Raw genomic sequence first — 27,815 nt, 5'->3', positions numbered from 1 at the left:
TCATGTTCTAGTGCAGCTTTCTGGAACTGCAATCTGCACTGTTCAACTCAGATGCTCCCTGCTCACATAGCGGACATATGCAAGGAGACTATATGCTAGCAATGTCTTTTTTCAGTGACTACATATGTCTAGAACTGTATTACTACTCTAGATGAAGGAATTTTATAGTAGAAACATGAACCAAGTATGCTGTGGGAATTGAGGAATGGGGCTCATCACATACACATGCTGTCCCGACTCAGGGTCACCGACTGAGTCCAAAGGATGGTAAAGTCTCATGACAAACTACACCAAGACAGACTCCTGGGGAAATACACCATTGAAGACCCTAAACTAAGGGATGACAAAGCCACCTTGGAGAAAATGTCTTAAGTTGGTGAGAGAATTCACAGGTGGTCTTTGGGAAGCAACACAAGTCAACTTTTAGTTACTATCACTTTTCAAACAAAAATTTCCACAGAATCTTACAGAAGAGAGAAATGTGGAGCTGTATTAGTTTAAGAGGGAGGTAGAGGTCCCTAGAAAAGATGAGAATCAGTTCTTCATCCCTTTAAATATGCTTCCAAGCTACAGCGCAGCTAGATGTCAAAAAAGAAGTTTCATGTCTAATGTTTGAAACAGAAATTTATTCTCAGAATAATGCACAAAAGCACAGGGTGAGGCTACTGGTGGGAGTGTCCCTCCCCCTTCTTCCTCCTCTCCCTTCCTCTGAATGCCAGGGAGATCACAATTGAAGGAAACATGCAATCACAAACAATGATCAACTCTAAAGACAAAAGGTTTGGTCCAAAAGAACTCAACATAATTAATCCAATTACTGTGAACAGCCTCACTGAGCAGGATTAAGATATTGCAGATGTAGTGTTTCACCAGGGTGGCTCTTCAGTGCACCAGGGGGGCCTGCTTGAGGGAGATGAGGACCGAGCGCATGCGGGAGACATCTTTGGCCTGTTTGCTGGACTTGGGGTTAAAGTCACACAGCCGGGCCACCCGCTCCCATTCAGTGCCTGGGGACGATTCATCAATGTCGTTTACAAAGGCTTCTTCTGCTGCCCTAGAAATGATAACAAAACATGTTGGTTTAATGTAGAAAACCCCTATGAGCAACCTGGTGGCTGCCTTGCTACAAAACAGTGATGGCCTTTTCATCCCTGACTTGATGGCATTCTAGTCTTCCCAAGGCTAATAGCCCCTGGCCCAGGTCAGATCCATGGGTGGACATGTGGCCAGCTCTCCTAGGCACAGGGTGCCTGGGCTGCTGTGTAAAATGGTGGAATACAGGTGTTCGGTTCAGGGCTCATTCTGTCTGGCTGTCTGCTCATAAAGAGCATTAAAAGGCAAATCCGCAAATTGCTGGTCAGCTATATATTGTTTTTTAGGAACTGGAGTGAAGCGGCAGGCTGGTCAGTAAGGTGGAAGTAGCTGAGTTGAGTTTCAAGAAAAGTTGAAACTTCTAAAAAGCCCACAGGTCACTGCACAATTTAGCCTCTAGATTTATTTCTAAGGCTGGAGAGAAACAGGGCAGATCAAAAGGAATTTAAGACAAAGCTCTCATGCTAGCAGGCACTAGAGACTAAAGCCATTCTGGAAAGGGGTTTGTTAGGACATTCTCTACTTCAGCCAAAAGTTTGCCATTTTCTCTCCAGCCAGGTGCCCCATACCATTCAGGGCACACCCTGGCAGGAGGAGCCAATGTTAGCTGCTTTGGGGCAGGATGCCGCTCCTACATACTTTCATGATAAGTTCAGCCCACCCCCAGTTGGGCACTAACCGGAAGGACAGGGGTAAGAGATGGGAAGACACCATAGATTCATCTATTCCAACAAGCATCACGGGCAAAGCCAAAGCAATGGAGATGACCGGTCTGTGGGGACAGGGTGGGGTGGGGTGGCACTATCACAAGGATGGCCGTGGCAAACACTGCTGAAGCCTAGAGCCACTACAACACTGCGACTTCATGGCACACACAGGGGCAGTGAGAAAGGTTTACTTAACTGTTCTAGGCTGTAGCAAGGATGGTTTATGTTTGTGCTTAAAGGTGAAAAGAAGAAAAGAAACAAGGAGAGAAACTTTAGGTCAGATATAGAAAATGAGAATGAGCTCAATGCAGATGGTCAATAAGCTAGACATGCCCTTGCCACTCTTTTCTATGCTTGGGAACGTGCAGCTAGCTGGCTTTGCTGGGCTCCCCTGCTGCCCAGTAAAACCAGACTTGACCTTTCCAGTCTCCATTTCTACTCCAGAGAGAATGTGCAAAAGTCAGATCAAACACCACCTGTAAGTCCAGCATTTCACAAGTCTTATTGTAAATTTCCTGAAGGCCCGGGAAACCCAGTTCTGTCTGTTAACAAAGTGAACATCTCAAGGTCATGGGCCCTAGAAGGCTCTATAGACCTCGGCTTGTCACCCATCTCCTACAGGTTTCTTTCTTTCTCCATTCTACCTTCATTTCCTTCACATAGTAAGTTGGCTCTAATTTTTAAGGATATAGCAGGGACTGGTTCCAATTCTTCAGCAACATTGCTTTGACAACAAGATTCCTTTAAAAAAAAAAATACTTTCCAAAGACACAGCAATTGGGGGCGGGGGAAGTGGCTCATATTAGACAGCTATGGACATCTTGATCTCACAGCTGGGTGGGGGCTTGTGTTAAGGTAGGGGATAGGACATCAGAAGCTGGCTTTTCAGCAGCAGTTTCTGATATGTAAGACCACAGAAACAATGACAGACACCTACTGGAGACAGCACCCTCTGCCTGAGAGACAGGAGCCCCACCCTCTCTGAAGTAGAGAGTAGAATGCAAAGCATGGCTGCTACTGCTGCTGCTGCTGCTTACAGGCTCCTATCCTGGGATTTTCACCCACTCTGGCAGGAGGTGCTCTATCTCACAGGGGCAGTCAATAAACAGGGCCTTAGCTGTAGCGTGCAGCAACACAAAGAGGTCAGAGTCCACCTAGGCCCCAAATCCTTCCTAGACAAGATCACAAAGGATCCACATTTTGAAAAGGAATTAGTTTGCCTCCCCCCAAGATCCCAAATATGAGAAATGGCCATCAGAGGTTGTGGGGATCAAGATTTACAATGGATCATATATATGCGCTTATCCACGCCCAGGCAGCCCCCAGTGCCAATGTGAAACAGTTTAAACAGCAAAGCAACTTGTGACAAAAAAGGAGCTTAACTCTTAACAAAAAGTAGAAAGAATCAAAACAAGAAAAGGAATTAGTTTTGCAACATACACATAACCAATCACGTCAGCGAAGGGTTGTTTGTAGAAAGCTTCATCTGCCACCCTAGACAGCAAGAAGTCCAAAAGGCAGGCAAGCAGGCAGGAAAAAAGAGAGAACATTGAGAAGCAGAAACATCTAAAATCCACAATTGAGGCGCAAGTGGGCGGTGAGAGCTGCTCACAAGGCTCCCTCCTAATCCTGGAAAGCTTCCAGTGGTAGATGCTCCGGCAGGCCCAGGCTTCCCAGGAGTTTGTGGCTGCTCTGGGTAGGGCTTCCCCATGACACTGAGCAGGCAGCTTCAGCTCTGAGGCTTACCCAGCAATAACCTGTTTTAGGCACCCAATGATGGGTCAAACCCCTTCACACACATCTTGCAGATTCGGTCCTCAAATGTTACAACCTGGGTATGCCACTACCCTCTTTACAGAGGTCAGTGAGTCTTAGAAAGGAGTGAGACCGCTCAGCTACACTACAGTGGAAGTGGTCAGAATGCACAGTCAAGGGGCCGGGAGTTTGGCCTAGTGGTAGAGTGCTTGCCTAGCATGCACAAAGACCTGGGTTCAATTCCTCAGTACCACATACATAGAGAATGCACAGTCAAGCCAATCTGGCTCTCAGTTCACAGTTCTTTCAACTGTACATGAGCACTGCTTCCTGTCTGGTGCAGACACAGGAAGCCATACTGTGCTGAGCCATGTTCCTGCCATCTTCAGTAAGTATCACAGTGTGCTTAGTGACTGCTGCCAGGTTCCAGATGCACTTAGTCCTGAAGATTTGATCTCAAATCTTGAATTATCCAATTCCTGCTTCCCTAAATAGGCTGGGCAGGATACATTTTCAGTATCCTAGAAACTTAAGGTCATTTCAAAATCCCTACATTAGAAAAAAAAGGGGGGGGGGGGCAGGAGTTTGGCCTAGTGGTAGAGTGCTTGCCTAGCATGCACGAAGACCCAACTGAAGTAAGGCTGGCCTGCCTTTCAGTAAGTGCAACCCAGAAATCAAAAAATCCTCAACTCTCCCTTAGATGGGGAAGTAAACGTGGCAGGGCTTCGGGCTAAGGAGGCAGACATACTAGGTGGACAGAGGACAGGCTGATTTTTTACTCTGTTGTTCTGTGCCGAATGCCTGGGAACACCTTCTTGTCTACGATAGCTGGGCAGAAAGAAATCTTGCTCAAGAAGTTTCAGCCTAACCCTTGCCAGACCAATTTATGGTAGGTAAATGGGAAGGAAAAGACATTTGAAAGGCTAATCATGTCCAGTTATTAACCTAAGTGTACATATTCATCTGAAGGCAGGTTCTAGTAATTTTTTAAAATTCTAGTCATTTTCAGTTTATTTTAAACTCATACATCTTTTATTTTTCCAGTTTTGGTTTATACTGATAGATGTTTTGTGGAAATTTAGAGAAGACAAAAGGAGCAGCCTGGTTGTAACTTGAAGTGACTCAGCAGGGAACCAGAGTTGTTTGTGGGCTGAGTGGGAGGCAGAGCAAAGGCAGGCCAGCTTGTAAAAACCACAATCCTTCTAGTTTACACAAAGGGCCTACCCTAACTCATTTTAACTTCAGCTTGCTCTCACTGGAAAGGAATAAAGGTTTAATGACTCTTGTCAAGGCATCACTTGACAACAAAGGTGTAAATGTCAGACTCTGTCCCTCTGCACATGGTCCTGAGACTAAGGAGCTTGTCAGTGACAAGCAAAGTCCCTGAAGAATAAACAGCAAACAGCAGCCTGGCTGCTGTATACTTCACCCAGCCAAAGAGACTCAATAGCCTTGGCAGGTCTGATGGGGCTTAGGACAGGCTGGGAGAGGGTGAGGAGAACTGCCTGACCACAGACAAGGTCTGCAGAACTTTATTCTATAAACTGACAAGGGGCACAGAAAAACAATGTCCATCATTGCTAAGAGTCATACATTTCCTCAAGCTTTTTCAAGCCTTGGCAGATCTGGAAAAGTATCAGTACAGAAGCCATTTATAACAGGGAGATGCTTCTCTTCTGGCTTAGAAAGGAACATGACCCAGGTGGTCCTTCATGATTGAACTGTAGAAGCCACGGTTCTGAGACCTCAGAACTGTATCTGCAGGCTGTCTGAATAATTCATACTCTTGTACAGTGACACTTAAATGGACAAGAGAAAAGGGGGGAAATGTAATGTGAGAAGACAACAAACTACACATTCTGTATTAAGGGAAGAATTCCACCCTCCACAAGCACAGTGCCTGGATGTGTTGTCAATGGCTCTAATGACAGACTTGGTAGAGGGTATCTGGAAGACAGTAGATCTGAAGACACGCTCAAAACTCCTAAATTCTCTTTCTACACCCAAGCCTCCTAAAGACCTCCGATTTCTGCCTCATCTCTGGAGTCCTTAACTTTTGGCTGCTATAAGAATCACCCATGGAAACTGATACCTGATAGAAATGAATATCCCATTATCTTTTCTAAAAATATAGAAAAACAGCAGGGAAAGTAATTAACGTTACAGGCTTTAATGGCAGAAAATAGCCAATGTAAAAACCTCCAGGGTAGGCTGGGGGCAATGGCTCACACCTGTAATCCTAGCTACTCAAGAGGCTGAGATCTGAGGATCAAGGTTCAAGCCAGCACTGGCACAAAAGGACCTGAGATTCTTACTTATCTCCAATTAACCTCCAGAAAATGGGAAGTGGGGCTCCAGGGTAGGGTGGTAGCTGAAGAGCTCAGGGACAACACCCAGGCCCAGGGGTAGGGCAGTAGTTTTGAGCTGAAGAGCTCAGGGACAGTGCCGATGACCCACAAGAAAACAAAAACAAAATAACAAACAAAAAACTCCAGGGTAGGTATATGACTATAATTTCAGCATTCAGAAGGCTGAATTAGGAAGTTCAAGGCCAGCCTGGAATATATAGTGAGTCTCAAAAAGGAGGGGGAAAAAATCTCTAGATCATGGGAAAAAGCACTCCAAAGTAATTTTAAAAAAATGGAGTCTCGGGCTGGGAGTTTGGCCTAGTGGTAGAGTGCTTGCCTGGCATGCACGAAGACCCGGGTTCTATTTCTCGGTACCACATACATAGAAAAAAGGCTGGAAATGGTGCTGAGGCTCCAGTGGTAGAGCTCTAGCCTTGAGAAAGTCCAAGGACAGTGCTTAGACCCTGAGGCTCAAGCCCAGGACTGGCAAAAAAAAAAAAAAGGGGGGGGGGGGGGTCTCATTATGTAGTGTAGGCTAGGCTGAACTTGTGTGCTATTGCTTCTGTTTCCTAAAAAACTGGGATTATATGTATATGCAACCACACATGGCTTAATAATTATTAGTTTATTTTTACAATATTGAGGATGAAACTCAGGGCTTCACACATACTAGAATGGGTAAACTACAACTCCAGTGCCCCAAACGATTCCCAATGGACTCCTGCCTCCACACTCTGAAGAATCAATGGCATAAATGCGAAAACTACTCCTTCTGTCCTAAGACCATGGTGATGGGGGGTAGCATACCACTAGCTGTATATAAATAGATTCAGTCCTTTACTGCAGTTTTCACAAGGCAAATGGCTGGGTTTCTAAATAGCTAGGCTCTTTGCATGAGGTATGTAAGTCCCCTTCCACCCCACTTTTTTTTTAGCCATCAGGGCCTGAGCATTGTCCTTGGGCTCTCTCAAGGCTAACACTCTACCACTTGAGCCACAGCACAACTTCTGGCTTTTTCTATGTAAGTGGTTCCTACGTATGTGGTATTGAGGAACTGAACCCAGGTCTTTGTGCATGCTAGGCAAGTACTCTGCCACTAGGCTAAACTTCCAGCCTGTAAGTCCTTTCTTATCTTTAGAACTTGAATGTTCACCTGAGACCAGCCAAGTCAACATTCTATAGTCCCAAGTATAGAAAGAATCATAGCCTTATCTCCATACTCACAGACTCAACCTCTAAGACCCTAACAGAAGAGTGAGCCCTTATTTTACAGGAGTTCAGCAAAAGTGTGTTGAAAAATTTCTCTAACATGGAATCTATTCTCAATAAAAATCATTACTGAAATCTAAAAATCTTTTGTTAAGTTGCTGAGGTCGTATAGACCACCAATATACAGAGATGTCAGCTAGTCCTGCCATATACTTCAGAGCACACTCAAATGCTGAGGCAGCTTTGATGGGATAACATCACCAACCTAAGTCATCTTTCTTTAGATCTGGACTTGCACCTGCTGAAAGTGGGGAGACATCTTGAGTAAGCACAGGTTACCAGAGTCTGGAGCCATCAGCATTCAACAGAAGCCCTAAGATGCTGGCTGGTAGCCATCTCCTCACAAGCAAACAGCAGCAGACAGCAGTTGCCATCATATTTGTTAAAGAACTTCAAATAGAACCTTGACAGGTACGCCTTGGGAGTATCCCTCAGAGGGAAGGGACCAGGACTGAGGTGTAGGCCTGGCATCCAAGAATAGCTGACAGACCCAAGGATGATCAAAAGGCACAAGGAGTGAAGAGTTGCTGTAGGAAAATCCATCTGGTTTCCCATGGTTGCCCCACAATGCATCAACTGGTTACAAGGCCACTGGCTCCTCTTTCTCAGCAGATTTCTATCAACTACAACTGCCAGAGACAAGGGCACTTGACACAATCTGCTGCTTGAATAAGTACAGGAACCTGTGGCACTACTTTAAAAATTAAAATTCTTAGCCTGGTGCAGTGGCTCACGCCTGTAATCCTAGCTACTCAGGAGGCTGAGATCTGAGGATCGAAGTTCAAAGCCAGCTTGGCACTGAAGTCCAATTAACCATTAGAAAAAGGCAAGTGGCACTGTGGCTCAAGGGTTAGAGTGATATCCTTGAGCTGAAAGAGCTCAGGGACAATGCCCTGGCCCAGCCAGAGTTCAAGCCCCGTGACTGACCAAAAAAAAAAAAGAATAAATAGATAAAAATTAAAATTCTTCCCAGACCTGGTCTGGCTTGGTCTAAGAAGTAAGTGGAGTGACCATTATTTAGTCACTTCTGGGTACCCAGAAGCAAGCAAGCCAATCTTTCTCACATGAGAGAAAATATGCTTCATATGTCTTTGGGCTACTTCCAAAAATGGAGAACTTCTTGAGAAGGAAGTACTTCCAAGAAATGAGTGAGTTGAAAGCTACAGCTGCCAGTTGGTAATGATATGAAAACACATATATTTTCTCCCCAACACAACACAACCTTCAGTAAGTCAAAGATATTGGGGGAGGGGGGCAGGAAACATTATTCAGAAGCCAGTCCAAGATTTCCTTACGTACAGGTTAAGTACTCAGTGAACCCATAATTTTGAAGTCACCCGCTGTGTTGGAACACCTAGTTACAGAGCCTATTTCCACACTAAGGATCCCTTCATGAAGCATCTTTCAGAGGGTTGAGTTGTATTTAGGAGATAAAACATGACCAAATCTATAATCATCTTCAAAGTAATGAGATCCTGGTACAGTGGCCTTTCATTTCAGAGCTCATTTTTGCCACATGAACTGAATCTATGAAATAACTTTCCTTTCCCTGAATCACACTATGACAGCAGAAGCAAGTCAAGCTTTCAGTTAAGAGCTAACCTCACTCTAGTTGGGATGGATAAAGAATAAGCCAAATCATTCTCACAAGACCCAGGAGACTTGCAGCCTCTGTGTTCAAATCACTTTCTTCCAAACCTGCCTCAAGACCTTTTGCACTACAAGAGGGGAGAGCCAAGATTCTAGACTGGACATTGGAAAATGATCTGATTCACTCTTGAAAACAAAGTGCACTATAACCACCATGGACTGACCTATTGTTTGCTTTTGTTTTCTGTAGCTGCTCGTCTTGTCTTGCATACCACTCTTCTAGCTCCTTTATTGCTTTTTCTTTCCATTCTGCTTCTTGCTTCCGAGAATTGGCATCTTTGAAGGGAGGGAAAAAAGACAATGGAAATTAGACAAAATATAAATGTAAGTTCGTTTCAGCAATTTTTTAATTTTTACTTTTTAATTTTAATTTTTATTTTTTGCCAGTCCTGGGCTTGAGCTCGGGGCCTGAGCACTGTCCTTGGACTTTCTCAAGGCTAGAGTTCTACCACTAGAGCTTGAGCACCACTTCCAGCTTTTTTCTATGTATGTGGTACCGAGGAATCGAACCCAGGCCTTCGTGCATGCTAGGCAAGCACTCTACCACTAGGCCAAACTCCTGGCCCCAGCAATTTATTTTTTTATATTATTGAACTTGTGGTTGTAGTGGTGTGTGTGTGATTGTGTGTATGTAGGGAGAATAGCTGGGAAAAGATTAAATTCTTGTTTCTTTCTCAAGTACAACTCTTGGTCTCAGCAATCTTATTCCCGGTCTTTTCTACATCCAATCCCAGACCACGGACACCAACTTAAATGTGACACCGTAGTGGGACATTATATAAACCTTGCTCATGGGGGCCGAGAGTTTGGCCTAGTGGTTAAAGTGCTTGCCTAGCATGCATGAAGACCCGGGTTCGATTCCTCGGTACCACATACATAGAAAAAAGCCGGAAGTGGTGCTGAGGCTCAAGAGGTAGAGCTCTAGCCTTGAGAAAGTCCAAGGACAGTGCTCAGGCCCTGAGCTCAAGCCCAGGACTGGCAAAAAAAAACACAAAAAAACAAAACCTTGCTCATGGGGCCAAATGAATTTAATTTGGTTGGAACTGTTTTGGCTAGGGGAAGGAAAAAGGAGTGGAAATATATATATGTACGTGTGTGTGTGCGTGCGCGCGCGTGCGCATGTTCGAGGCATTATTACCTAAGTACTCCTCACTTGAACTATGCCTCTAGTCTCTTTTGCTCCAGTTACAACTTTTTTTTTCTTGCCAGACAGAGCTGATCTGAACCTCCCACAGTGGCTGGGATGGCAGGTGTATACTACCATTCCCAGCCTTTTCTGTTGAGATGGGGTTTCACAAACTTTTATTTGGGTTAGCCTTGAATTGCAATCCATCTAATCTCTGCTTAAGCAGCTAGCATTATAGATGTTGGCTGAAATAACTGCTTTTAGCAGAAACTTCAATGAAAAGAGAATCCAGGGGACAGGGCTTAAGATTATCTATTTTTGTTGGTTGTGGGGCCTGAACTCTGGGCCTGGATGCTGCTGTCCCTGAGCTCTTCAGCTCAAGCTAGTGTGGTACCATTTTGAACCATGACACCACTTCCAGTTTTCTGGTGGTTAATTGGAGATAAGAGTCTCATGAATTTTCATGCCTGGGTTGCCTTTGAACTGTGATCCTAAGATCTCCTAGCCTCCTAAGTAGCTAGGATTGTAGGTGTGAGCCACTAGCGCCCAGCTTTATGCTTTTTTTTTTTTTTTTTTTTTTTGCCAGTCCTGGGGCTTGAACTCAGGGCCTGGGCACTGTCCTTGGGCTTTCTCAAGGCTTAAAGTTACTCTTCCACTAGAGCCACAGCATCATTTTCACATTTTCTGTGTATGTGGTACTGAGGAATTGAACCCAGGGTTTTGTGCATGCTAGGAAAGGACTCTACCACTAGGGCATGCTGCAGGCCCAAGATTATTTAATTTATTTATTTATTTATTTATTTATTTTTCTGCCAGTCCTGAGCTTGAGCTCAGGGCCTGAGGACTGTCCCTGGATTTTTCTCAAGGCTAGAACTCTAGCACTTGAGCCTCAGCACCACTTCTGGCTTTTTTTTTCTAAGTATGTGGTACCAAGGAATCAAACCCAGGTCTTCGTGCATGCTAGGCAAGCATGCTACCACTAGGCCAAACTCCCAGCCCCCCAAGATTATTATTAAAAGTAACCAACAGAGGGAGAAAAATACACATCTAGCAGTTTGCCAGACTGGATTCTCAAACATGAAGTTCCTGAAAATTAGAAACATTTAGCTGAAGAGACATACATTAGGATTTGGGGAGATTAGGAAATACATGCCACAACAGAAGTAGATACTTCAAACACGTTCTTAAGGACATTCTCTCTGGCAGGTGTTTTTTTGTTGACTTCATATTTAAAATCTTCAGAACAATCCCCAAAGGATAAATTCTAAGCTCATTTCAGTAGTGGGGGGAGGGAAGAAGCTCAGTAAGTTTGAATGAATGGCCTATTGGTGCTAAAGCCTGGTCTGACTCTAAACGTCACTCTTAATTGCCACCAGAAATCCAGACAGTTCTGCAGGTGCAGAGTAAGGCCAATCTGTAAACAGTGTCTTCCAGAGGAGAGGAGAAAGCAGGGAAAGAATTGAATGACTTGAAGGTAGAAATGAAGCATCTTTGGTCATTTCTAGGGCCTTTCCAAGACAAGAACTATCTTACAGTTAACAATCTGCAGAAGTTTTACCTGTAATAATAAGAAATAGTCTAGCCAGGTGCAGTGGCTCATGCCTGTAATCCTAGCTACTCAGGAGGCTGAGATCTGAGGATCAAGGTTCAAAGCCAGCCTGGGCACAAAAGGACCTGAGACACTTATCTCCAATTTACCGCTGGATAAAACAGGGAAGTGGGGTTTGGCTCAAGGATAGGGCAGTAGCCTTGAGCTGAAGAGCTCAGGAACAGCACCCAGGCTGAGTTCAAGCCCCATGACCCACCAGAAAAAAAAAAAAAGGTAAGAAATAGTCTAATAGCAGCTAGAACAAAAGTTTAAGATCATAAAGAGGTTTCACTTTGTTGTATAACTTATCAGAAGGTAACCTTAGCATTCAGGAGGTTCATTTTACTCAGACTTTCCACTGACTCTCACGTATCAGGAAATTTCTGACCTACAACCATCAATGGCATAGCGGAATGGAGAACTCTGAGCTACACACTGTGAGATGCTGTGAGCTGATGGTACTCTGTGAGCAAAGAATCTGAATGCAAGCTCTCCTTTTATACTGGTGAAAATATTTTCAGAAACATTGTTGATAAAAAGTACTTCAGTGTATTCTAATGTTACTATAACTTTTATTATATATTAAGACAAATTATCATGGAAGGGCCAGGAGCATGGCATACTGGTAGTATTGGCCTAGCATCCATGAAGACCCGAGTTTGATTCCTCGGTACCACATACGTAGAAAAAGCCAGAAGTGGTGCTATGGCTCAAGTGGTAAAGCGCTAGCCTTGAGAAAGTCCAAGGACAGTGCTCTGTCCCCCCACAAAAAAAATCATGGAAATTTATCTGAAAAAATAAAATTGGGATCATCTGTAACAGGATGAATTTACTGTACAAAGAATGAACATTTAAATTATCTTCTAGCCTTTACACATTTAGCAAGTGACAATAAAAGTAAAAATTCAGAAATCAAGCCAGAAGCCAGGAGCCCACCTCTGTAATCTTACTTAGCTAGTGAGACTGGGAGATTGCAATTTAAATCCAGTTCTGGAAGAAAAATCCAATTAACTAGCAAAAAGCTGAAACTGGAGGTGTATCTCAAGTTGTAGAGAGCCCTAACCCTGAATGAAAAAGCCAAATGAGAATCTTAGTATATTGGCATCAAAAAAAAAAGTCAGAATCCTTCAGTGCTTAGCTTGCTACAACAGAATTTTAGACCTAAGTCTGAATGTAGATGTGAGGAGAATGAGGAGCAAGACATACTGAAAAGCACATCATCAGGCCACCCTCATTGCTGTTCACAGACAAGTAAATGATTTGAGAATGTGGGCAACAGCTAAGTTGTGAACTGCTGACACTGGCTCTGGTTCTCTATTTTTAGTTTTCTCACAGTTCTTGCAGAGAAAAAGGTGAAACTGAAAAAACACCTCATCTGTGGACCAATTCAATTCAATTGGATTGCAAAGCCAAGTTTGACTTCTCTCAAGAAGGCATCTTGAATTAAAAAAGCAACTTTCCATGGATTATTCCTGGGGTACCCAACTTGACAATTAAAGATTTAAATTTATTAAAGTTGAACTGTCTCAGAACAAAGCTACATGTGAGCAGTGGCTTCTATTTTGGATAGTGCAGTTACCAAATATTTTCATTATCAAAGAAAACTACTATTAGTGCTGCTGTATGGAATCAAACAGTATATCTTATTCTGAAAGGCAAATAAATTGGACTAGAGACAAAAGATCTGGCACTAATTGGCTATGGTTTTTTTTTGTTGTTTTTTGTTTTTTTTTTTTGCCAGTCCTGGGCTTGAGCTCAGGGCCTGAGCACTGTCCTTGGACTTTCTCAAGGCTAGGGCTCTACCACTTGAGCCTCAGCACCACTTCCAGCTTTTTTGTATGTATGTGGTACCAAGGAATCGAACCCAGGCCTTCGTGCATGCTAGGCAAGCACTTTAACCACTAGGCCAAACTCCCGGCCCACTAATTGGCTATGTTATCTGGGTCAAGGCCTTTTCTATTGCTGGGTGTTGGTTACCCCTTTTGAAAAATAAGAAGTTACATTTTGACTAAGTCAATCATTCTCAAGAGAGAATAATACTGTCAACACTGTCACTACATGGTGAATACCACTATTTAGAAAATAAAGAACATATTCAGATTAATTATGTCTGTATGTTAAAGCAAATCAGTCAAAACAAAAGGTATTTATGTATAAGACATATAAATGTGCCTAATTTATATAAAAATAACCTATTATGGCAAAATAAATGAGAACTATTTATCAATTTTGCAACAAAATCTATCAATTCCAACAAAGTGCTAACAAACAAATACATTATGTGGGGCTGGGAGCACAGCCTAGTGATAGAGTGCTTGCCTAGCATGCACAAAGTCTGGGTTCAATTCCTCAGTACCACATACACAGAAAAAGCTAGAAGTGATGCTGTGGCTCAGGTGGCAGAGCACTAACCTTGAGCAAAAAGTGTCCAAGGACAATGCTCAGGCCCTGAGTTTAAGCCTCAGGATTGGCAAAAAAAGAAAAATACATCATGGATTATATCCTTAAATTATATGCTGCCAAACCATCATATACAACACTAGTTCTCTGATGATCTTATGAAATAAATGACACTCCAGGTCCACAACACTTTACCAAAGGCTAAAATGGCTAGTGTTAATGCTGGTCTTGGCCTGCCTATGTTATATACACGGCATACATTTAAAAAATAATGTGGCTGGAATGAATGGCTATGTACTTTGAAGCAAGGCAGACTCAGACTCTACCACTTCTTAGCTGTGTTTCAAATACTTATTCTAGCTATGATCCACTTTCTACACCCATAAATTGTAAAATTTTCCTTATAGGGATGGAAGAGTAAAAAAAGAAAAAATACATATTTTCTGTCAGGGTTTTGATATGTATTTTCCACACACGCCCTCCTGTCTCCCCCCCCCCCAAAAAAAAAACTCATGGTAAAAACTTGGTGCCCAGCTAATGGTGTTATTAGGAAATGATTGGTTCATAAAAGCTCTGCCGTAATTAATGGGTCAATCTACTGATGGACTTTCATTGATAAACTATAGGAAGGGATGGAAACTGTGGAAGGTAGGGGCTAGTTGGAAGAAGCTGGTAGCTGGGATTGCCTTCAAATGGTATGTCCTAATGTTGGCCTTTTCTTTTCTCCTTCCTGGCTGTGAAGAGCTGAACAGCTTTCCTTCATCATGATTTTCCACCACGATGTTTCAGCCTTGCCACAGGCCTAAAAGCAATGGTGACAGCTGACCAATGACTAAAACCTCTGCAGCTGTAAGCCAAAATAAATCTACTTTTTTAAGAATTTTGTCAAAGCAGAAAGTAAGTATCATATCTCCCATATTTTCCTTGTATAAGTGTTACCATAACTTAATTCTTCAGATGATAACTGAACTATTTGGAAGTCTCTTGCATAGGAATAATTCTTTCAAGTATACAAAGCCCTCTCATAAATACTAACTCAAACTACCCTCAAAGTCAGTAATGCTAATCTTCCTTCTCTGGTGATGACAGATTCTGAAGGGTTTGAACCACAAAATACAAATGCCCACAGTTGGTAAGGCAAGACTGGATCTTCTTGAACCCAGTCTTTTACTGCATGTTGAGGGCTCTACCTATACATTACTGTGGTCTTTCTGAAGAGATGGCTCTTTGAGTTACCATATTACTCACACAGTAGCCCAATCAAAATGAGATATTTCCCATGAGTGTTCTTATCTTCACAAAGACTAAACGAAGACACTGTAATTCAAGTTTAAAAAAAAGCAGAGTTAACAATTCCACTGAAAACAGACACTCAAAAGACAAAAAGAAATTGCTTTCTTACCAAGGGCTTCTAAGCGTTCTGCCTGCTCTTCTCTCCATTTACGAATACTTTCAGGCTCTGACTGTAATCGGTCCACTTGTGAAATAGCTGCATAATTGTCTGTCGGACCATTACTCTCCTTAACACAAAACACAATTGCATTGTATCAGTGCCAAAAAGTCTTTCCTGAAATGAGCTTCATAAAAAGTAGAACCTTCGAGGCTAGGAGTTTGGCCTAGTGGTAAGATGCTTGCCTAGCATGCACAAAGACCCAGGTTTGATTCCTTGGTACCACATACATTGAAAAAAAGCCAGAAGTGATGCTGTGTCTCAAGTGGTAGAGCTCTAGCCTTGAGAAAACCCAAAGACAGTGCTCATGCCCTGAGCCCAAGCCCAGGATTGGGGGAAAAAAAAAAAATTAAAAACTTGGGTTACATATAGCACTGGTGGCTATTTGCAGAATGTTAAAGAATTACCTTTAGAGCAACAACGTAACCTTACATGGCAATGAGAGCTTTAAATGTTACTGAACAATCTTCACTATCTTATAAGGGTGGTAGAACAGGTGTTATTTTACCTGTTAAGAAGTAGGACATAAGCAGGAGATATGAAAGTTGGGGGTGGGTAGATTAACAAAATATATTAGGAAACTGTGAGCAATTTGTTTCCTCAGTTGACAAAGATCAGGTGGTCATTTTAAAGTGACAAAGCTAGGTACAGAACAAAACAAGGCCTACAGTCTAAGACTTCAAAGTATTATGTCACACAGAAAACAAATCATTAAATACCATCTAATCAAAACATAGTAAGTATTAAGAATTTTACAATGTAGTTTACTACAGTTAGAGAGAAAGGGGGAAGGCAAGTAAATATGAGTCATAGCAAATGTGATAGAACTCCTTTATATAGGTTAGATTTGAAGACAAAAAAAAAAAACCAGATTACCTTTAAAAAAAAATCAAGTAAGTATGAAACTAGTCCACTAGTCAAATATTAACAGCTTAATCTTGCCAGATTAAATTACTTAGATTAGTGACCAAGTTATGATAGTGCTTGATATACTGCTTAAATTGACCATTGTTATAACAACACAAAAGGCCATTTCTTAAAAATAAAGATGCTAACACTAGCTGGATCCATGGATGCCATCTCTTTAAATTCCCCCCCCCCCCTTTGACAGATTATATACTACCCACTGATATATCCAGAAAAGTCAGGGAAATAAAGAGGACCAGGGTCTACATCAGATCAGTCAATTCTAATCACAGAAAGGCTCCAGGATCACTATCATTCAACATTATCAGAGTATTCTGTACCTGGTAGTATTCCCCATTCATCACTCCATCAACAGCATCTGTAAGATATAAGATTTCAATCTGTCAAATACAAATCAAAGAATTACACAGTGAAATACAGTACTGAATGCTGTAAGCACTGTGAGATTTTTGTGGCTTTTTTTTTTTTGGTCGGTTGTGGGACTTGAACTCTGGGCCTGGGCATTGTCCTAGAGTTCTTCAGCTCAAGGCTACCACCCTACCCCTTGAGCCACAGCACCACTTTTGGTTTTCTGGTGATTAATTGGAGATAAGAGTATCACGGACATCAGTGCCCAGGCTGGCTTTGAACTGTGATCCTCAGATCTCAGCCTCCTGAGTAGCTAGGATTACAGGTGTGAGTCCCCATGCTTGGTGTTATTGTGTGTGTTATTAAATACTATGGTTTTGGTGGGTATTAGATATAACTTTTTTTTCTTCTTTGTTAATGAAGAAACTAAAATCTGCTATAACTAAATGACTCCTCCAAGTATGGACAAATCTGCTCCCAAAGTCTCTATGATTCTATTCTTTGACTAAGAGAGATGACAAATGGAAGCCTGACAGAATAGCTGTAAAGAGTACTTCTCCTTGAAAGTTCTAGAAAAGGCAAAGGAAAAGTCTAGCCTGAAATCCCAGTGAGCAGAAATGTACAGCTTCATTTTGAAACCAAGGAGCCATGACTCCCCATACTGTGGTTTAGAGTAGGGTCGACACTAGGGTTGACACTAGAGTAGGGCTGACACTGAGATTTATTGTTCTTGGAATAAAGAAAAAAGTTAGGATTTCAGCATCCCAGGGCTGTTGATGGGAATGTAAACTAGTACAAACTACTCTGGAAGGCTGTTTGGAGATTCCTCAAAAAACTAAACATAGAGCCAGGTGCAGTGGCTCACACCTGTAATCCTAGCTACTCAGGAGGCTGAGATCTGAGGATCAAGGTTCAAAGTCAGCCTGGGCACAAAAGGACTCTTCTCCAATTAATCACTAGAAAACAAGAAGTGGGGCTTGGCTCATGGGTAGAGCGATAGTCTTGAGCTGAAGAGTTCAGTGACAGCACCCAGGCCGACTTGAAGCCCTATGACCCACCCCACCCCACGCCCCCAAAAAACTTAACATAGAATTTCCCTATGACCCAAGCTGGGAGTTTAGCCTAGTGGTAAAGTGCTTGCCAAGCATGCACAAAGATCAGGGTTCAATTCCTCAGTACCATATACTACCAGAAGTGGTGTTGCAGCTCAAGTGGTAGATTGCTAGCCTTGAGAAATCCCAAGGATAGTGCCCAAGCATTGAGTTCAAGACTAGGACTGGGGAAAGAAAAAAAAAAAAGGGAGGGAGGGAGGGAAGGAAGGAAGAAGAGGAGGGAAGAAAAGAATAGAATTTCCTTATGACCCAGCCATACCAATCTTGGGCATTTACCCAAAACATTCCAAGTCAAGGCCAGGAGTGTAGCCTAGTGGTAGAGTGCTTGCCTAGCATGCATGAAGCCCTGGGTTTGATTCCTTGGTACCACATACACAGAAAAAGCTAGAAGTGATGCTGTGGCTCATGTAACAGAGCACTAGCCTTCAGCAAAAAGTGTCCAAGGACAGTGCCCAGGCCCTGAGTGGGAAGCCCCAGGACTGGCAAACAAAAACAACAAACAAAAAACATTCCAAGTCAAGATACAGTAAAGATACTTGCACATCCATGTTCACTGCTGTACTAATCAAAACAGCCAACTTACAAGACTAGCCAAGGAACCCTTCAAATAGATCATGGAAATGTGACACACTTTTACAATGGAATTTTACTCGTCTACTAGAAAGAATAATATTGCTAAGTACCAATGGCTCATGCCTGTAATCCTAGCTACTCAGGAAGCTGAGATATGAGGATCACAGTTCAAAGTCGGCCAGGCACAAAAGACCATGAGACTCATATCCAACTAACCACCAGAAAACTGGAAGTGGCACTATGGCTTGGTAGTAGAATGCTAGCCTTGAGCTAAAGAGCTCAGGGACAGCTCCCTGGCCCTGAGTTTAAGCCCCACAACCAATTAAAAAAATTAAAAACAATAAGCCAGGCACGGTAGCTTATGCCTGTAATCCTAGCTACTCAAGGATCTCGGTTCAAAGCCAGCCCAGGCACTAAAGTCCCTGACCCTCTTATCTCCAATTAACCACTAGAAAACCGGAAGTGACGCCTTGGCTCAAGGGGTAGAGCAGTAGCCTTGAGCTGAAGAGCTCAGGGACAGTGCCCAGGCTCAGCGTTCAAGTCCCATGACCGACCCAAAACAATAATAAATATTATTTATATTAATATTAAAAATATGTCAGGAAAAAAATCATATTAAGTGAAGTTAGTCAGGCTCAGAGAGACAAACAGTGTATGCTGTCTCCCACATATGGAAGCGAGATCTAAAATATGAATATGTATGATAACATATACAGGCTCAATGCACTTATACACAAACAACCCAAGGTTATAACTCTTCTGAACTAATATACCATTTATGAAAATGAATAGAAGTGAAAATATGTTTGTAGGGAGAGGGCAAAGGGAGGAAGCACAAGAAAAGAGAAAGGGTGAGCAAATGTAGTCATTATAGTTAAAGTACATTATGTAAAAAATTAGTTACAAGCTGAGTGCTGGTGGCTTACACCTGTAATCCTAGCTACTCAGAAAGCTAACATCTAAGGAAGCCAACCAGGATAAGGAAGTCTGAGTGAATCTTATCTCCAATTAACCACAAAATGCTGGAAGTAGAGTTGTGGCTCAAATGATAGAACACTGGACTTGAGCACAATATCTCAGGGATAGCACCCAGGAATGGTGTTCAAGCCCCAAAGACGAGCAAAAAAAAAAAAAAATTATATAATAACCTGAGAGGAGGGAAGAAAAAAAGGAAGAACTAAGGAAGGGGTGGAAATTACAAAGAAGCATTGAATTCATTTATGGAATTGTATCTCTTCTGTACAATTACTTAATAATCATTAGAACACAACAATAGCAACAACCCCATTTCAGCCACTCCAAATTCAAACAGTACTTTCAAGGATATAAGATACAAAAACAGGGCTGAAGATACAAAAACAGAAGTGGATTTGTGGCTCAAGTGGTAGAGCACTAGCCTTGAGCAAAAAAAAAAAGGAACTAAAACAAAGGGGGCTAGAAGTTTGGCCTAGAGGTAGAGTGCCTGTCTAGCATGTATGAAGCCCTGGGTTCAATTCCTCAGTACCACATACACAGAAAAAGCTAGAAATGGTGCTGTGGCTCAAGTGGTAGAGCACTAGCCTCGAGAAAGCTCAGGGACCGTGGTCAGGCCCTAAGTTCAAGTCTCAGGACTGGCAAAAACAAAAAATACAAAAACAAGTATGGCAGGAACTAGTAGCTTACACCTATAATCCTAGCTACTCAGATATGGCTGAGATCTGAGGATCACAATTTGAAGCCACTCAGACTAGAAAGTCCACGTTACTCTTATTTCCAATTAACCACAAAATGCTGGAAGCAGAGCTGTGGCTCAAATGACAGAACACTGGCCTTGAGCACAAAATCTCTGAGATAGTGCCCAGGTCATGAGTTCAAGCCCCAGGACTATATATATGCATGCACACACCCTCAAAGTGTGATGAACCATCTAGTCTTTTTGCCACAATTAATACTCATGTACTCATAAATAAGAAAGAATATCTCAGAAGTGAGAAATGTCTAAGATCTATTTATAATCTTGGATTTCTCAGCCTGCAAAAATTGTGATCAATAAATTTCATGTATTTTATTTTTTTCAATATGAATAGTTTCATAAGCCAGACCTATTTTTAAAATACATGGTATTACTTATAAGGACATTTCAAAAATAAGTAAGGCAGCCAGACAAAGACCCAGCAATATTGGGCCTGCAGCTGAGCTGGCAATACAGTAATTGTCATGAGCTAAAGGACCATTTCCTGGTTAATACACCATTTCCCACAGCTTCACTGACTTTTTTGTTGTTGTTGTGAGGCTTGAACTCTCGGCCTGGGTGTTGTCCCTGAGCACTTCAGCTCAAGGCTACCAGTCTACTTCTTGAGCAAAGGCAACATTTCTAGTTTTCTAGTAGTTAATTGGAGATAAGAGTCTCAAGAACTTTAGGGCCTGGGCTGGCTTTGAACCTTGAGATCCTCAGATCTCAGTTTTCTGAGTAGCTAGGATTATAGGTGTGAGCCATGGGACCCCAGCTTTTACTGACTAGTTTTTAAACTATGTCTCGGGCCCGGGAGTTTGGCCTAGCGGTTAAAGTGCTTGCCTAGCATGCACAAGGACCCGGGTTCGATTCCTCGGTATCCCACATACACAACCAAGCCGGAAGTGGCAGAGACGAGACTGCAACAAGCGACAGAGAGCGAAAGCAAGCAAGCAGAGCCCAACCGAGCGGGGCCAGAGCGAGAAGGGCGGAGCGAGCGGGGCGGAGCGAGCGGGGCCGGAGCGAGCGGGGCCGGAGCGAGAAGGGCGGAGTGAGAGGGCCAGGAGCGTGAGGGAGCGAGCCTGACCGGAGCGAGCCGGACCGGAGCGAGCGGGAGCGAGCGGGGCCGGAGCCAGCGGGGCCAGAAAGAAAGAGAAGGGGGCCAAAAAAAAAAAAAAAAGAAGAAAATGCATAAACTATGTCTCACCAGTTTTATTATTAGACTGGTTGAGCGAATTAGTTTTCAAGTCCTGCTAACATAACAGCTCTCTGAAAGGTTTATGCAAAGCTGCGCTATCCCTATGTAGGGGCTGCTCTATCTTCAACTGATAGCTGTGTGGAGCTATAAAAGCTTCCACCGGCTTATTGGCTGTATCATAAAAGCCCACTGTGTAAGGCTTTTTTTGGGGGGGGGCAGTGTTGGGGATAGGGTTCAGGGCCTGAGCAGTGTCCTTGGGCTTTCTCAAGGCTAGCACTCTACCACTTGAGCCACTCCACATCTCTTCTGGCTTTTTTCTGTGTATGTGGTACCAAGGAATCAAACCCAGGGCTAGGCAAACACTCAATTTTTTCTTTAAACTTCAGTGGCTATCATATGAAATGAGGTAAAGGAAGAAAGATAGAGAAGATAGTCTTTTAAAAGTCACAAGAAACCTGGACAGGAAAAGTGCCAGGTAGTTATGGTAAGCCAACATTATAAGGAAACACCAGAACTTCCCCAGAGACTTGGGGTACATCAAACCATTACTCTTCCTCCTGTCACTTTTAACTATAACCTGACTGAACTGCCAGGTCAGTGCTAATATTTTGTCCATTCTTTGGATCTCATGCTTCACCCAAGTCTCTTCCCTTTGGCCGAGGGTCACTAAAATTTTGTATGGATTATATTCCCACCACACATTCCCTGATACTAAAACATTTATCATTTTGCAAAAAAATAAAATAAAATAGGGGGGTGATAAAGACAGAAGAAAATGCTTCTAATCCATCACTAGTCCCATCATATACAAAAAAGTCTTTGAGCCAAGCAAGATTCTGACATATGCCTTTTAGTAATCCACTCATTTTTGTCATTAAATTTTCAGCTTTCTTAGTATTAAGACGCCCACTACTAAATGTTTCTAATAGGTAAAAATACTTTACATTTTAAATTTTAATCCGTAGAGCAAACAACTGCACATGCACACACGCGCACACGCGGGCGCACACACACATACACAACCAGCATTTCATAAAAAAACATGGCATATGTGCAGGGTTCCTTGTAAGGTGAACAGGTAGGCATTCTATTAAGTAGATAATTAATGATACCATTTTCTCTTTTTAGTATATTTCTGTGGATTTTTTTTTGCCAGTCCTGGGCTTAAGCTCAGGGCCGGAGGATTGTCCTTGGATTTTTCTCAAGGTCAGAACTCCACCACTTGAGCCTCAACACCACTTCTGGCTTTTTCTAAGTATGTGATACCAAGGAATCGAACCCAGGTCTTTGTGCATGCTAGGTAAGCACTCTACCACTAGACCAAACTCCCAGACTTCTGTGTATTTTTTTTAAAATGCATATGAGGCTGGTCACTAGTTGCTCACATCTGAATCCTAACTACTCAGGTGGCTGAGATCTGAGGATGCTAGTTCAAAGTCTGTGAGATTCTTATCTCCAATTAATCACTGGAAAACTGGAAATAGTGCTGTGGCTCAAGGGGTAGGGTGGTAGCCTTGAGCTGAAGAGCTCAGGGACAGTGCCCTGGCCCATAGTTCAAGCCCCACAACAGACACCCCCCCACACCCCCACCCCCACCAAAAAATAAAAAGAGCTTTGGAATAGTAGAGCACTAGCCTTGAGCAAAAGAATTAAGGCAAAGCACCTAGGCTAGGCTGATCAAGCCTCGGTACTGGTGTGTGCATTCACATATGCATATATACATGTACATAACATACATTCAATTGTAAGCTGTAAGTGGTCATGCATGCACGACTAGTTTTAGCATACAGGAGGCTGAGGCATAAGGACTGAGGATTTAAGACCAACCTAGGCTAGGTAGCCTTGAACTAAAGAGCTCAGGGACAGTGCACAGGCCTAGAGTTCAAGCCCCATGATCAACCCCCCCCCCCAAAAAAAGTCTCTCTTTAATGCACCTGGAATTTATAAGATAGAATTTGTAAGATAGAAGAGTAAGATAGTTTTAAATTCTAAAGTCTATACAATGGCTAGCCTGGCCAGTCCCATATAATGGTTAATATATTACAATGAACATCCCAACTATCCAGTTAATGAATTCCATCCCAGGGCCTCTTTCAAAAGAAAAACAAAAGCCTTTGACCACTACTCCATACACAAAACTATTAGTAACTTTCATCCTAAACCTCCTAAACTACATGCGGTCTGCCCTTTACTCTAAGACCTACCTAGACTCTACTGTATGCTTTGAGTTCTTCAGTAAACTACTCTATCAACATTTTTTACTGTGGTATGAACTCAAAGCCTGTTCCTTGCTAGGTGAGCAGTCTACCACTTCAGCTGTGCCTCCATCCTGCCTTTTGATAGTTTGGTTTTTTTTTTCTTTTTCTTTCTGTCTGTCTGTCTTTTCTTAGGCTGTCACAGTGCTTGAACTCTGAGTCTGGGTGTTGTTGTATCTGAGCTCTTCAACTCAAGGCTAGTGCTCTACCACTTCAGCCACAATACCACTTCCAGTTTTCTGACTGTTTAAGTGGAGATAAGAGTCTCACAGACTTTCATGCCCAGGGTGGCTTTGAACCTTGACTCTCAGATGTCAGCCTCCTGGGTAACTAAGATAACGGGAGCAAGCCACCTGCGTCCAACTAGTTTGTTGTTTCTTTAGATGGAATCTGCCAAATTTTTCTGTCCAGCTGGCCTTGAACTATGATCTTCTAGATCTTAACCTCCTGAGTAGCTAGAATTACAGGAGTGAATCATCAGCAAGTATAAAGCAACTGACCCAAGTCAAAGGTTAGTTCACTGCTATAGAAACATACAGAAAGGGATACCTAGGACCATCTGACTTATTAGGACAGGTAAGCTGAGCAACTCAATAATTCAGAAGGAAACTTTCTGAAACCTCAGAAAGAAACAAGGGCCAGAGTAAGTTTCCAAAGGGAAAAAGACCGTCTCAACACAGAAGTTAAGAGCAGGGCATGGTGGCTCACACCTATAATCCTAGCTACTCAGGAGCCTGAGATCTGAGAATGGTGTTCAAAGCTAGCCCGGGACCTAAAGTCCGTGAGACTCTTATCTTCAATTAATCACCAGAAAACCGAAAATGGTGCTGTGGCCCAAGGGGTAGGGAAGTAGCCTTGAGCTGAAGAGCTCAGGGACAATGTCCAGGCTCAGAGTTCAAGCCCCATGACCGACAGACAAACCAAAGAAAGAAAGAAGGAAACAACAAAAACCCAGAAGCTACCATGTATACCCTAAAACATTTGAAGTTAAGCAGAACTAGGTCTGAATCCCAACTGAAAACAATTAGCTTGCTACACTAGGACCACTACTTAATTTCCAGTGACCAGTTCTCATCTGAAATGTAACACTTATCACTTAGCTTACAGAATTAAAGAATATGTAGTGGCGTTTTTGTAAATGTACAGTATTCTTTCAGTATTACACATGACACTTCTACCACAGCTATCAATAAATCACTCCAGAAAACATTATTAACCTCTCCTTTTTCTTCCAAGAAAGGACTTGCCCAAAGCACAATGCCTTGTACTTCTCAGTCCCTTGACCACTTCTGTTTTCCTCCTACCTCAACCCTGGTGGTGGGGGATTTTCAGAAGCTTCACTTAAGCTGTCTCCTTAAGGAGTCCACTACCACAAAGCCACTTCACCTAGCTGGTTACCTTCAGCCTCTAAATTCTCTTCTGACTTCCTAACAACTGAGGCATAGCTCTCTTGCTCTCTTTCTCCCTGCACCTATTTCCCACAGGAATTTCCTTCAAGGCTGAATAAAACAAGTTTAACTTTTTCCCCCCTCTCCTCAATCTTCAGTCTACCTCTCTGATGGCACATCAGGAAGAGCATCCTAAGTACACTTCCAAAGTCTATAAACCTTATAATTCCTTCTCCTTACATTAAGGGAATAGAATTAAGTAGACACTTATTATATACCAGTAAGCATTTTACAAACACTTCTTTTTGGCTGTGTTGGGGTTTGAACTCAGGGCTACACCTTGCTAAATAGATGTTCTACCACCTTGAGCCAAGCCTCCAACCCTACACTTTAAATGTAATGCTAAAAACATTGTGCTATATATTATGTACCTTTTGCAGAAAACAGGCTGAACAGTGATGCAGTTCTAGAAATTGCCTCAGACCACAAAAGTAAAGCCACACTCAAACAGCATAGGAAAGCCTAAAATTGTGTGTGTGTGTGCGTGTGTATGAAAGAGAGAGAGAGGCCGGGAGTTTGGCCTAGTGGTTAAAGTGCTTGCCTAGCATGCATGAAGACCTGGGTTCGATTCCTCGGTACCACATACATAGAAAAAAGCCAGAAGTGGTGCTGAGGCTCAAGTGGTAGAGCTCTAGCCTTGAGAAAAACCCAAGGACAGTGCTCAGGCCCTGAGCTCAAGCCCAAGACTGGCAAAAAAAAAAAAAAAAAAAAAAAAGAGGGAGAGAGAGAGAGAAGGAGGGAGGAAAGAAAAGAGGAGAGAGAAAGAGAGAGAAATCAGTTTTTTTATCCTTAAAGTGCTGAGTGCTGCACTATTATCAACAGTCAGGGATCTAGCTTTAAGTCACTAAATGCTTAGTTCACTAAGAACAGCTTTCCAAGGAACTAAGTCAGCAATCACCCCTTCCTTCCCTTTGCTGAATGATTGATGAACAAAGGACAAGACTATCCAAAGCTATTCTCTTTTTTACTTTCCCAAACTGTCTACCACCAAGAGACGTATATTTTGGCCCATTCCTTCTAAGTGTCAGCCACTCTGCTCCCAAGAGTGATGAATAACACTGTTTTGAGTCCTGCTTCTCCCAACCCTTGCCTACTCAGAACAGCCACAATCTTTCTTTTATCTCAAGACACTTTGCCTAAACAAACTTCAATGGAATGAAGTAAAGCTTAAAGGTCAGGATACTTTTTTTTCTTAAGTCATCTCTTGTTGAGATTCAGTTTTCTATTAAATGGGGGGGGCTGATTAAGGAGTAAAAAGTTTTAATCCCTAGATATCTTTATCACTGCCTTGTTCTGTCGAATCTGCTTGTTGTAAATTGTAGATTTAGGCACATTATATATTCTCACCGCAGTTCTTTTGGGGAGTCTGACTTGTCTAGGAGGTAGTACAGTGTAGTATAAAACCTCAAATCTCCCTCTCCCTAAAAATATTCTGTCTGGCATAGTAATTTGAGGTTTCTGAGAGCACTACTCTACTGAATCAAAGCCTAAGTCTCCAACACTCCTTATTGTCCTAAACCCAGTCTGTTTTACTCATTTATGATCTGTGCCTGGTTCCTTAAGGATACATTTAGGGTAGTATAGACATTCCTATTTTCTCCAATAACATTCTACTCTCCTATAACTGGATTTTTTTCCTGGTTCAACCTCCTGAGTAGTGCTCAGGTTGGTCTTGAACTCATAATCCTCCTGGTTCAACCTTCTGAGTAGCTGGGATTACAGGCACTCAGCTTGGTTTCTTGTTTTAGTACATGAAAAGCCACTGTCCATTCTTCTAATTTCCTACTTCCCTATATTATTGAACAGGTCTTTCCCACTCTCTTGTCCTACACCACAATCTTAAGCATCAAACCCCAGGCAAGGCATTCAGAGGTCAATTGTTCTCTCTCTCTCTTCCCAACCCCCTTTCTCTCTAGTCATCTCTTCCCTCCCTAAGCAGTGAAATCTTGTGGACTGTCGTTGGACAACACTGCCTAAGAAAAACTCTTTCCAGAGTAAGAAGAGCCCCAGAAGTCCTCAGCCGTGACACAACTAAAGAAGAGCAAACATCTATCACTCTGGACCAGTTTCTTTCTTGAGTTTCATATGGAATTCCTCCCTATCCCCACATTCTGCATTGCCCTTTGGATCGCACATCTCCGTAACAAGACTGCTCTCAATCTGGCCAAAATGCGCCAATGCGGCTGCTGCTCCCGAGTTCGGGCTTAAAGGGCAGCGAGTGTTGAATGAAAAGTTGCAGGGGCTTCCGGGGCTCAGGTCTCCCGGTCGCGGTGTTAGCGTTCTCGGCCCGCCTGCGCCCGGCCCCCCCCCGGGGGAGCGGGGCAAGCCCCCGGGGCCGCGGCGTGTGCCGGCGTGACCGCGCGGGGGGCGGGAGGAAAGGTCTCGGGTCCTCTTTGCGCGCGCTGCCAACCTCTCCGGTTCGGCCGGGAGAACTCACGCGGAAGCGCTCAGACCCACCCGGGGCCGCCGTCCCCGCCCCACACGCGCCCGCTTTCTCACCCGGACCCCCCGGCGGCTCGCCGTGCGGCTGAGGCCCAGGGGCGCCGCCGTCCAGGATGGCGAAGGCCTCGTCGTTTTCGATGCCCGCGATTTCGCTCTCCTGCTGCGCCAGGAAGGCCGCGGCCGGGTCTTCCTCACCGGCGCCCGCCACTCCATTCCCCAGCGCGGGGCCTCCAGGAGCGCCGGCGGGGGCACCGAACGGATCTAGCTCAGCCATGACGGGCAATTCAACGGCGCAGACACCAACGTTAAGACACAACCAACTGACCACCCCGGGGAACCGCGCAGGGTAGCAGCCGCTGTGGTAGCGACTACGACCGCAGGACAAGCCGGAGGGAGGGAGAAGTGGAAGCGGAAGC

General features: G+C 43.3%; 1 protein-coding gene across 4 annotated transcripts; it reads right to left on the bottom strand.

The window, feature by feature from the left end:
* Positions 1–606: 606 nt before the first annotated feature.
* Positions 607–27,815, bottom strand: Clta (clathrin light chain A). 4 transcript variants are annotated; one of them, XM_090330252.1, is made up of 7 exons: positions 27,457–27,815; positions 16,633–16,670; positions 15,338–15,455; positions 8,986–9,097; positions 3,240–3,293; positions 1,996–2,031; positions 607–1,054 (listed from the first exon to the last, which is right to left on the bottom strand). In XM_090330252.1, the coding sequence occupies exons 1-7, from the start codon at positions 27,671–27,673 to the stop codon at positions 883–885; spliced, it is 747 nt and encodes a 248-aa protein (XP_090186378.1). In that variant the 5' UTR covers positions 27,674–27,815; the 3' UTR covers positions 607–882. The 4 variants fall into 4 exon arrangements, with proteins under 4 accessions (XP_090186378.1, XP_090186379.1, XP_090186380.1 ...); XM_090330253.1 differs by lacking the exon at positions 1,996–2,031; XM_090330254.1 differs by lacking the exon at positions 3,240–3,293.

The sequence above is a fragment of the Megascapheus bottae genome, chromosome 3 (assembly GCF_031878675.1).
Source record: "Megascapheus bottae isolate mThoBot1 chromosome 3, mThoBot2.hap1, whole genome shotgun sequence".
Taxonomy (NCBI): domain Eukaryota; kingdom Metazoa; phylum Chordata; class Mammalia; order Rodentia; family Geomyidae; genus Megascapheus; species Megascapheus bottae.
This window is presented reverse-complemented; position numbering and strand designations above follow the sequence as displayed.